At 46.0% G+C, this 12,374-nt stretch overlaps 1 protein-coding gene across 8 annotated transcripts in view; it reads right to left on the bottom strand.

Moving 5' to 3' along the window:
• The window catches only part of LOC310697670 (far upstream element-binding protein 3-like), a 395,403-nt gene that overhangs the window by 117,841 nt on the left and 265,188 nt on the right, over nt 1-12,374 (bottom strand). For all 8 annotated transcript variants that reach the window (XM_083484353.1, XM_083484354.1, XM_083484355.1 and 5 more), the window contains one exon: nt 4,471-4,612. In XM_083484353.1, the coding sequence (XP_083340479.1) occupies nt 4,471-4,612 (142 nt within the window). The remainder of the gene's footprint in view (nt 1-4,470; nt 4,613-12,374) is intronic.

Below are 12,374 nucleotides of genomic sequence, written 5' to 3'. Positions count from 1 at the left end.
GTCCCTCTCAAATCCAGCTTTGTGTAGATCTTCGCTGACCACAACCTTTCCAATAGATCCCCGATACGTGGTAGTGGACAGCGATTGGACACCATTATCCGGTTAATCTGTCTATAGTTGGTGCATAAACAAAGTTCTGTGGTGTCCTTTTTCTTCATGAAGAGTACAGGGGATCCACTTGGTGCCATGGGGGGTCTGATAAAGATTCTTCTCTAAAATCTCCCTCAAGGCCGCCAACTCTACTTCCGACATTGAATAGAGGCGACTTATGGGCAGTTTCGCACCTGCCACAAGGTCTATTTTATGGGGCGGCAACTTGTCTGCTTCTTTTTCACAAAAGACATCTTGGAAGGGCTGGTATTCTTGGGGCAGTTGGCTCTCCTTACCCATTAAGGACCCAGCACTCCTGCACCCAATACTGCTGCAACTTCCAAGGGTCTGTAGCCCAAAAAATTGAGGTGACAATACGCTGAAGCAAACATTATGGATTTCTGTCCCCAGGAGATAACACGATCATGTCTGGACAACTAAGTCATCCCCAAGACTAGAAGGTATGTGGCCAGCTTTGCCATGTGGAAAATAGCTTGCTCACGGTGGCCAGGTAGCTCCAAGTTCAAAGGCACGGTTGCACAAGAGACCACCCCTGACACCAGGGGTCTCCCATCTATGGTTTGTACTTTAAATGGGGTGGATAATTTATGCATGGATATGCCATGTTCCTTAGCAAATTCCACATCCACAAAATCCGATGAGGAACCTGAATCTATGAGAGCTCGCAACTGCATTCTGCGCCCATTTGGGAACTGTAGCACAGCAAGCACTGTGAGACTGGGAACCGCCCGTGGAGATGGAGGCTCTGCAGCTGAACTTCCTCCCAGTTCTGGGCCTCTTACTGGAACTGGGGTCGGCCGTTTCCTGCCTGCTGTCCCACAGGGTGGCCCTCCCTCCATACTAGCTCCAGAAAGAGATCTCACTGGGGTTTTGGCTGGCAATTCCTGGCCGTGTAGTTAGTTTCCCCACAATAACAGGAGAGCTGCTCCCTTCTCCTCCTCTCTTTCTCCTCTGTGGCCACATGTGGTGCCCACAAGCAGTGCCAAGCTGCATCGGCTCTTCTTCTGGCTCGCTCCTTGGCAACCCTCCCCCCCGGCTCTCTGACATGAAGGATAGGCATGCCCCCCAATTTCACTGGCATCCAGAAAAGGGGCTTCCATTCCTCTTTCCTCTCTTGCAGCCTTTGATCCATTCTCAACGTCATGTGCATAAGCTCCTCCAGGGAAGAGGGAGGGGCCATCCTAGCCAGCTCATCTAGCAGAGTCCCATTTAGCCCCGCCCGATAAACCACCATTAGAGCCTCCTGATTCCAATTTAATTCTTGTGCGATTAAATTGAATTCCGTGGTGTAAAGCATTATAGAGGAGTCCCCTTGACACAATATCAGAATGTTCCTGTTGGCAGTGGATTGACATTCAGAGTTTTGGAACATCAAATCCAGCTGCATCATAAAACTGTTCAAATCTGACAAACATTGGTGCTGATTAACCATTAGGGGTATTATCCAGCATCTTGCTGCTCCTTCTAAGAGGTTAATCAGAAAGAAAACATGCTCAGAATCATCTTTGAATTCTGTCTCCCCCCCCTCCCGCACTCTGAAGAGCAACATTATATTCACTTTGAACCCTGGATAATCCATCACTTTGTCACTGAACTTAGCTGGGGTGATGGGGGGGGGGTCTCGCAGCTCGCCTCACCAATTATTGCATGCTTGCCAGGTGCTGCTGATTTACTGTGTTTGTCAGACTTTCTACATGACCTCTGAGTACCACATTCTGTTGAATTAGCCACTGTATCTATGCTTCTTCAGTCTCACCGCTGGCCTGTGGCCCAGCCAGTGCTGCAGCACCCAATGGCAAAGGAAGGTGTGGGTGTGGGGACTGCCCTGGGTGTCATCACTGAGGGAGGGGGACAAAAATAACTCCTGCACTTCTCCGCCTTCCTTGCCTGCTCGCTTTGGCACAGTAAGTCTCTGCGGAGGAAAGCCTCAGTGCAGCCAGAAGGGCAGAGTGAGGCTCCCCCTGGAGGCCAGGAGCGAAGGCAGAAAACTTTCTGCCAGGTTTCAGCTGCCTGGAAGGTTTCTAAGGCTTGAATCAGTTGAAATGGGCTGAGGCTGTTCGGGACAGGTTTCCTCAAGGGCTGCTTTTCTGGTATTGTCGGGGGTGGTGTGGGAGTGAGTTAATACTTTTTGCTGGGTCTGGGTTGCTCTGGGTTTTATGACTGCATGGTGCAAAGTGATGCTACTTAGTTATTTACTGTGTATTTATTTAATATATTTATATCCATCCTTTCTCCAAGTTGAAATTCAACTTCAAACTTTTTAAATCATCATGATGTAAAATATAATGTAATAAAAACAAGCTAGTTAAAAACAATAAGTAAAATACATTAAAACACATTTTGAACCAGCAATTAAAATCCAGTTTGCCCTGACAGCAACCCAGTGATTACAGTTGCAATCGAAATTATTCAACCTGCATTGAAAATCATGTTTATTACAGACTTTCAGCTGTTTGCAATGAGCAAATCAAACAAAAGCAATTGAAATAATAATAATAGTAATAATAATAGTAATAATAATAATAACAACAATAATTTATTTATACCCCGCCCATCTGGCTGGGCTTCCCCAGCCACTCTGGGCGGCTTCCAACAAAATATTAAAATACTGTAATACACCAAACATTAAAAGCTTCCCTAAACAGGGCTGCCTTCAGATGTCTTCTAAAAGTCTGGTAGTTGTTGTTCTCTTGGACATCTGGCAGAAAGGGCGTTCCACAGGGTGGGTGCCACTACCGAGAAGGCCCTCTGCCTGGTTCCCTGTAACTTGGCTTCTCGATGGGGGTGGAGATGCTCCTTCAGGTATATTGGACTGAGGCTGTTTAGGGCTTTAAAGGTCAGCACCAACACTTTGAATTGTGCCCAGAAACGTACTGGGAGCCAACGTAGGTATTTCAGGACCCAGTCACCAGTCTAGCTGCCACATTCTGGATTAGTTGTAGTTTCCGGGTCACCTTCAATGGTAGCCCCACATAGAGCGCACTGCAGTAGTCCAAGCGACAGATAACAAGAGCACAAGATGCTTCAAGTGTTCTCCCCAAATTCAGCTGAAATTGCAACTTATACTGGCTTCTCTAGTCTCACTATTATTCAACCCCCTGAATAGAATCCCTCACAACAGCACAAATACAACAGGTGTTGTCTCAAACACACTTGATGCAACTAATCAAGGGTTCCGTCAGTTGCACCAGGTGTGCTTGAGCTGGAACACATGAAATACCTAAGCTGGCTATGGGGTTGCTGAGTGTCAAAACTGAATGCATGTTAGAAATATGGCTAAGTCAAGAGAATGGTCCAAGAAGGTAAAAGAAGAGATTATCGCCCTTCACAGACAAGAAGCAAGATACAAAAAGATAGCAAAAGGCACTAAATGTTCCTAAAGACATCATTGGAAGCATAGTTCACAGGTTCAAAGTTAAAGGAACAGTGGTTACAGTACCTGGAAGAGGAAGAAAAATGAAGCCTTCTGTGGCAACAACCATATTTCTGAGAAGGCAGGCTGGGAAAAACCCTTGAGTGACTGCAAAACAGCTGCAGCAATACTTGGTGGCAGCAGGCACTGGGGTTTCAGTGAGCAAAGTAAGGCATGTACTAAACACATAAGGTTTCCATGCCACCAGAACTCCAAGACGTACACCACTACTGACCAAAAAGCACAATGAAAGTTGATTCCAATATGCTCAAGATCATATAAATAAGCTACAGAAGTTTTGGGATTCTGTTCTGTGGAGTGATGAAACAAAATTGGAACTTTTCAGCCCCATGAATCAGCGCTGTGTCTGGAGGAAGAAGAATGAAGCATACACTGAAAAGAACACTCCACCTACAGTGAAGCATGGTGGTGGCTCGGTGATGCTCTGGGGCTGCTTTGCATCCGTTGTGTTGAGCTATATCAATTGCTTTTGTTTGATTTGCTCATTGCAAACAGCTGAAAGTCTAACTTTTGATAATAAACCTGATTTGCAACGGGGGTTGAATAATTTTGATTGCAACTGCAGAATCCTCTGCTGCATAGTTTCCCAAGGCTTGTCTGAATGGGAAGGGCTTAGTCTGCTGATGGAATAATAAAAAAGGGAGCTAGTCTACCCTCTCTTGGGAAGGATTTCCACAATATGGGGAAACCCACCAAAAAGGCAATCTCTTGTGTCACCATCGACTGTGCCTCTAGTATTGATGGAAGACCGAAACTTGATACCAGCACATAGGAAAAGCTCCCAAGATCAGGCAATGCAGAACCACCTTCCCATAGTTAAAGTGTTAACATTCCCATGCATATAAATATTTATTGCAGGGGGTTGGATTAGATTACTCTTGGGGGGTCCCTTCCAACTTTACAATTCTATGATTCATGCTGCTTACCTTTGCCTATGACCAAGCCACATTTGTCAGCTGGCACTGTGTAGGTGATTTCCTGTATGCCCCCAGGGGTGCCAATGCTCCAGTCTCCACGTCCGTGCCCCCTTCCCCGGGCCACAACAAGGCTTCCAAAACCATCACGCTCCTTGAAGTGGGAAGAAAATGACACACCCATTAACATCCTGGGATTTAGAATCACAGAATAATAGAATTGTACAGTTGGAAGAGACCCTGAGGGTCATCTAGTCCAATCCCTTGCAATACAAGAATCTCAACTAGACCATCTATGAGAGACTGGCAAGAAAACCTTAACAATACTATCTCAGATTTTTTTAAGCGCGTGTGAAACAGTAGCAGCTTGTACACAAATGTAAGTTTGGTTTGACTTGATGGGCAAGGAGAACTCCAAAGGGTTGGTCTGTTAAGGAAATTTGCTTTACAAAGGCATCCACTGATGGTTACTGTCTTCTTCTGTCAGTATTTCACACAAGAGGGAAGGTTAGCCTCAGCTTGGGAGACAGAGACAAAGCGGGTGGTGAGTTGAGATATGCTTGACCTCTCTTTTCCTGCTTGGCACGGGGTTGGACTCGATGGCCCTTGTGGTCTATTCCAACTCTATGATTCTATGATTCTTATGGTCCTAGATATGACCAACAACCAAAACTCAATGCAAAAGGATGGGGGGCAGGGAAAAGCAGAGGGCAGTCTGGTGATCTGAGCCAACAAAATCAGTTAGTTGAGCATCTGTGGCTGCTCGCTGCATTAGGCCAACCTCTCAGCAGCTTTCGATACCATCAACCATGGTATCCTTCTGGAGCGACTCTCCAAACTAGGGGTGGGTGGCACTGCTTTCTAGTGGTTCCAGTCCTACTTGGATGGTTGTTCCCAGGGTGTGTTACTTAGGGAATGATTTTCAGCCCCATGGAACCTTCAATGTGGGGTTCCACAGGGCTCAATCCTATCCCTCATGTTGTTTAACATCTACACAAAACCGCTGGGTGGGGTTATCTGGAGGTTCGGAGTACATTGTCAGCAGTATGCTGACGGCACTCAGCTCTATTTCTCCTTTACATCTGCAGGTGAGGCAGTGCTGGACCAGTGTCTTGCCTCAGTAATGGACGGGATGAGAGCCAACAGACTGAAGCTCAATCCAGATAAGACTGAGGCATTGTTAGTGGGTGGTTCCCTAGACTGCATAGGTGGGAGGTCGCCTGCTCTTGATGGGGTTACACTTCCCCTGAAGGAGCAGGTTCGTAGCTTGGGGGTACTCCTGGATCCTTTGCTGTCGCTCGAGGCTCAGGTGGCCTCAGTGGCCTGGAGTGCCTTCCATCAGCTGGTGGCCCAGCTACAACACTATCTGGACAGGGATAGCCTAACTAGTGTTGTCTGTGCTCTGGTAACCTAAAGGTTAGATTACTGTAATGCGTTATACGTAGGGCTGCCTCTCAAGACGTTTTGGAAACTTCAGCTGGTGCAGAATTCAGCGGCCTGGTTGCTCACCGGAGCAAGACGGTTTGAGCATATTACACCGATCCTGGTCCGACTGCACTGGCTACCAATTAGTTTCCGGGCCCAATTCAAAGCTGGTTTTGACATATAAAGCCTTAAATGGCTCAGGACCACAAAAACATAACGACTAGAGATGGGAAGGCCTGGGGGGAAAATGGAAAAATGGGGGGGGGCGGACCTGTTTTTTTCCCCATTTTTCCCAAAGCCATTTCTTTCTGGAAAAATTGAGAAATTGAGAAAAAAAAAGGCAGTCTGATTTACGAGCTGTCAGATAAAGAGGACTGCAATTGACTGTTTTCCTGGCTGAAGCAAAGAGCAGGAAAATGGATCCTTTACAGGATGCACTGGGAAGCACCCAGTGTCCCAAGCTTCATAGGGAGAATTATCAGACCTGGGCTGGCTATTGTGAAGCCTTGTTGAGGAGGGCTGCAGTGTGGCACACGGTTAAAGATGCTGCCCCTGCACCGTTGACAGCAGAATGGTCTGCTGCTGATTCTAAGGCCATGGGCTTAATTCTCCTGTCTCTCTCTCAGGAGGAATTGATAACGCTGGCTGGCAAGACAACTGCACATCTCATCTGAGAGAAGAGGCTGGATCTGTGCTGCTCTACTTCAGAAAATTACACAGGATGAAGCTCAAGCCTGGAGGGGATTTAAGGGCACATGTCCTGGAGTTAAAATCTCTCAGACAAGAGCTTGTGCATAGAGGCTTTACCATTCCAGAGGCCTTGTTTTTTGTTCTTATTCTGGATTCCTTGGACGAAAGTTGCAGTGCCATTGCTAGCCAGTTGGCAGCGTTGCCAGCGCAGGATTTAACTGCATCAAAGGTGTTAAGTCATCCCAGACAGTGATGCAGGCACCAGGGGGCACTAGAGTGTTGGCAGCTGTGAGATGCTTTTCCTGTGGGAACCAAGATCCCCTACGCAGGGACTGTAAACAGCATCCAAAAGCGAAAGGTAAACAAAGCAGCAATTCTACAGGCAGCAGGAAGGGGGGGGGGAGAAGACCACAGTGCAGAATAAAGCCTTGATTGCACACACTGCTACCCCAAAGGCCAAGGGTCACTTTGTTGTCGACTCAGGAGCGACTTGCCACGTATGCCGAAATCGGCATTTATTTGTTTCCTTCATGCCACAGGAGGGTTCAATTCACCAAGCGGATGGTAAATTGTTATAGGTTGCTGGCGAAGGGACGGTCAAACTCCAGAGCCTGAGTACTACAATCAGCAAAGTGCTGTTTGTTCCTGATTCCACTGATAACTTGCTTAGCTTTTCTCAGCTGACAGAGCAAGACTTTGACATTTCCTTCAAGAAGGGAGTTTGCTTCATAAGGAAGAACAACAAAGACATTTTACAGGCAGATTATGTAAATGGTTTTTTCTTGATAACTTATGTCGGTGTCAATGTGCAAAGTGGCGAATCTTGTTGTGTTATGAATACTAACAAAATTCTCCATTTAAATTGCATATATTCCCACCACAGGTGGTTCGGTCATTTGGGATGGCAAGCACTGATCAAGATGCCAGAGATGGTTCAAGGCCTGACCACTAAACCCTGCAGGTTTTCATGAAGTGTAAGTCATGTGCAGAGCAAAGGTATGGGTTGCACCAAAGGGCAAGGTTTCTGGCAGGCAGGCATCTAAACCCTACCAGATTGTCCACGCAGACCTTGTTTGTCCGCTTGAACCCTTTCTAGGTGGGGCAAAGTACTTCATGGTATTGATTGATGCTTTTTCCAGGTACATTCATGTGTTTGTGCTCAAGCAGAAACCAGAAGCATTTCCTAGGTTCAAGGAATTCTATGCTTGGTTGCAAAATGTCCATGGGAAGCAACTGCAGTGTTTACTGATGATGGAGGGGAATTCACTACTCAGCAGTTTGAGGCATTTCTGACTGAGAAGGGGATTCAGCATGACCTCGCAAGTCCAAGATCTCCTTGGCAGAATGGACTTTGTGAAAGGAAAATCAAACTTTGCTACAAGGCCTTAAAACCTTGTTGCATGATGCCAATCTTCCTGAAGAGTATTGGGCTGAATCTCTGAATTGTTTTGTTTATTCTTATAATCGCAGGTATTCTGCACCAATAGGCTGTACTCCCTATGAAAAGATGTTTGGTAAGAAGCCATACGTCAAGCACATGAGAATTTTTGGTTCTGACATGTGGGTCCATACTCCACAGAGCAGCAAGCTTGGGAAGCGTGGTGTGCATGGCATATTTGTGGGGTACATAATGGGTGCATACAGAGTGCTAATGACTTACACAAAGACGGTACGGTTTACCAGGAGTGTTCAGTACAATGTAGGGATTTTCCAGAGTCACCCAGTTGCTGAGGAAGCAGAGGAAGATGAGGATGATGACCAGGGTTCAGATTCCAGTTCAGTGGGAGGTGCTAGTGCTGCTGACAGTGGCAGTGACACAGCAGACTTCAAGAGCACGAAAGCCTCACTCAGACCATCTGATGGGTCTGACACTGAATTGCAAGAACCACTGTTCACCACTGGCCGCCATTCTCCTAAGAAAGAGGAGATCAGTGCTGAAGACTTGCGTCTAGTACGCAAATCTGAAAGGGACACAAAGGGCAAATCTCCAAAGAGGTATGCTGATGAGTTTGCTAAAACAGCAACAGCTGTTGTTAGTAGCTCAGAGAAGGTGTGGGAACCTTCAAGCTTCCAAGAGGTCCAGGAGTTAACCTCAAAGGATGCAGAGCCATAGCTAAAAGCCATGAAGGCTGAACTTGATTCCTTAGAAAGGAATGAGACCTGGGAACTGGTTCCAATAGTAGAAGGGTTGAAGCTGGTTGACAGCAAATGGGTCTTTAAGGCCAATACTGATCAGAATGGCAAGGTAGTAAGACACAAAGCCAGATTGGTTACAAGAGGTTTTTCACAGGTACCAGGACAGGACTACCACAAGACCTACTCACCCACTGTCAAGTATGAGAGCATTAGGCTTATGCTCAAGATTGCACCACAACGTGAACACAGCTTTTTTGTACGGGGTTCTGGGGGAGGAGATTTATATGCTTCCACCAGATGGAATGCAGGTACAGAAGAGAATGGTCTGTAAGCTACAGAAATCCCTATATGGTCTCAAACAGAGTGCCAAATCTAACAGAGACATTGCTTTCTCTAGGTTTTCACCAGGGCAAAGCAGACCCATGTGTGTTTGTCAAAGAGGTGGGGCAAAACAAACTGTATTGTGTATGCTTTGTTGGTGATCTTCTTTTCTTTTGGAAGCATCAGGCTTTGTACCAAAGCACCCTAGTTCAGCTGTGAGAGCACTTTGACATGAAGGATCTTGGTGAGGTATCAAACTATCTTTCTCTGGAAGTAGAGAAAAACCAGGCAGGTGATTTTATGGTACACCAATCTCAGGAAATTGCTGATGTGTTAACCAGGCTGAATTTGGTTGGTGCAAACCCAGCAGACACTCCGATGGTGACAGGTTACCAGGTAGACAGTACTGCTGAAGCGTTTTCTGACACTACGCTGTACAGATGCATTCTAGGCAAGTTGAATTTCATTGCCAGATGTTCAAGCCCTGATATAGCTGTGAGCACTAATAATCTTAGCAGAATAAAAAAAATCCTTCCAGTAGCACCTTAAAGACCAACTAAGTTAGTTCTTGGTATGAGCTTTCGTGTGCATGCACACTTCTTCAGCACACGAAAGCTCATACCAAGAACTAACTTAGTTGGTCTTTAAGGTGCTACTGGAAGGAATTTTTTTATTTTGACTATGGCAGACCAACACGGCTACCTATCTGTAACTGGAATCTTAGCAGACACGCTAACAATCCTACTGCTCAGGATTGGAAAGCTCTCAAGTGCATATTAGTGCTCACAGCTATATCAGGTCTTGAACTTGAAAGGTACTATGCACTACAGACTGAGATTCACTAGTCAAAAGTCTGGAGGTCTTGAGATTTTTGCAGATGCAATTTTTGGAAGTGACACCAAAGATGGCACAAGCACTTCTGGGGTGTGCTACATGTACAACCAGTGTCAGTTTGACTGGCTGTGCAAGAAGCAGACAACAGTGAGCCTAAGTTCTTGTGAAGCTGAACTCAATGCACTGTCATTCACTTATGGATTGTGAATGGTTGTTGCAACTGTTTCAGGACATCAGGGTTAATGTGAAATGTCCTATACAGGTTTATCAAGACAACAGGTCCTGTTTGGGTTTGCTAGCTTCAGAGAGTTGCAGGCAAAGAACCAAGTACTTGCAAATAAAGTTACATTGTGCAAGGGAGTGTGTTCGGAAAGGACTCATTCAGGTGTCCTACATGCCAGGAAATGAAATTCCTGCTGATCTGTTGTCTAAAGTTGTTAACAGGGAACAACTTAAGGTATATGTACAGCGGTTGCAGTTGGGTTGAAATACTGCGCCATAGGTTACATGGAAAGGCGGAGGATGTTGGAAAATTCCATTCCACCTTAAGGAGCAGACATGGGATTGTTACGTGTCACATGTCTGTTTACGTTCCAGCACAGCTGGCTGGGAACTTCCGTAGTGTGTATAGCTTTTGCTTTTCTCTGTCTCTCTGAGAAGAAAGGAAGATGACATGTTTTCTTTGTCATGATTTACGCTTAATAAAGCTTTAGCTGTTAGTATGTTTCCACAAGCCTCTCACCTGTTCTGTTTGCACAGTATGCTCTGCTAATATTATATTTTAATATAACATAAAATGCTCAGGCTTTTGAAGTCTGAGTCGCTGATTTACGTCGCACCAGAGATTGGGGGATCATCACGGCTGGAAGGGCATGATCCAGCTGGGGGCTAGCCAGCTGGCATCTCGACCCCCGAAGGATGCCGTATGTGGCCCCAATCCCTGTACCCATGATGCTTGAGGTGCAAGAGGCAATTAAGCAAGCTAAGATAGGTAAATCGCCAGGGCTGAATGGATTTTCAGCAAAGTATTATAAAAAGTTGCAGGATTTTCTGGTACAACCATTAAAAAAAGTAATGAATGGGATTTTAAAATCAGGTAAAGTAGCAGACACCTGGAAGGAGGCCTATATTACTCTGATCCCAAAACAAGATATGGACTTTTAGTTAAAAATTATAGACCAATTTCTTTATTAAATAACAACTATAAATTATTTCTCAATATTTTGGCCAATTGAATGAAGGGTGTCTTAACAGCCATAATTCATCACGATCAGGCTGGCTTTCTACCAGGATGTCAGATGAAGGATAATATAAGGAACATAATTGATATTATAGAATATCTGGGTCTTCCAGTCTGCTGTGGAGCAGAATGGCGGCGCGTTCCGTGTCGTCTGCTTAAACAAACGACTGGTTCGAGCTGTTTTGGGCTAGAGGAGATTGTGCCAGGGCTAGGCAACCCCCTAAAAAACTCCCACAGAAGAGTGGGGTCTCGAGGGGACCAGCAGAGCATGGAAAAACGCGCCGCAACCTCTTGGCAAACCCATCACTGTTTTTGGCGGCAAGTGGGGGGCAGGAAGCAGCTTGAGTCCACTCACGGCTCCAGCGCACCGAACAGCTGCAGTTACCAGCTGCTACCGAAAGCAGCAGATGTTCCAAGCTTAAAATCCTTTGGTTTTTCTTTTTTCTTTCTTTTGTAATTGGACTTCAATTTGGCGAAGATGGAATCTAAACAGGAAGTCAACTTCCGTTTTCTGACTGACAGGCTCTGCAAGCAGGGATTTGTGAATGGGAGAGGAGAGTTGTTGTTTTTTTTAAAACAGCCCTCAGAGTACTCTTAACATTTTAAGTTGCACTTTTACAAGTGTTTAAAGACTTCCCTTTCTCTCTCTCTCTCTTTTTTAACTTGGACTGAGGCATCCTGTTAATGGATGGATGAGTGAGCAGGCAACCAGCAGGCAAACTCTGTGTTGGATTAAAAACACAAAGACCTGGCAACTTAAACTGCTACAAGTTTAAAGAACCCTGGAACTTCACTTTTGCAACCGAAGTTTGGCAGGAGAACACTCTGTCGAACTTGGGGGGGGGGTAACCTCAGGGAGGCAGAGTGCCTGGAATAGCGGGAGTTTAATTCGGAAGGCAGCATTTCCATAGTGACATCTGATGAAGACCAGGGCACAGCATTTGGAATACTGAATATCTGACCTTGCCACTCACTCGGGATTATAATATATGGATTACAACTGCCATTCTTTTATGGTCATTTCTGGATTATAAAATATATCAAAGACTTCCGGGGTGGCGCCATCGGTAATGGCGGATTCCCTCTGACTAGGAGGGAACCAGCTTTATGGAAATCGGGTCTTTACCGCTACGGCGCAGCGGGGACCCTTCAAAAATCACAGTCGGGTGAAGCCTGTGACTGTGGGACTCGGCGGGCACCGTTTGCGCCCCCCAATTGGCAAAGGAGCCCGGCAACGGGCTCCGGAGTGGAGCGGGGAAGTGGCGCGGTG

This window comes from Podarcis liolepis, assembly GCF_965112155.1.
Source record: "Podarcis liolepis genome assembly, chromosome: W".
NCBI lineage: Eukaryota > Metazoa > Chordata > Lepidosauria > Squamata > Lacertidae > Podarcis > Podarcis liolepis.
This window is presented reverse-complemented; position numbering and strand designations above follow the sequence as displayed.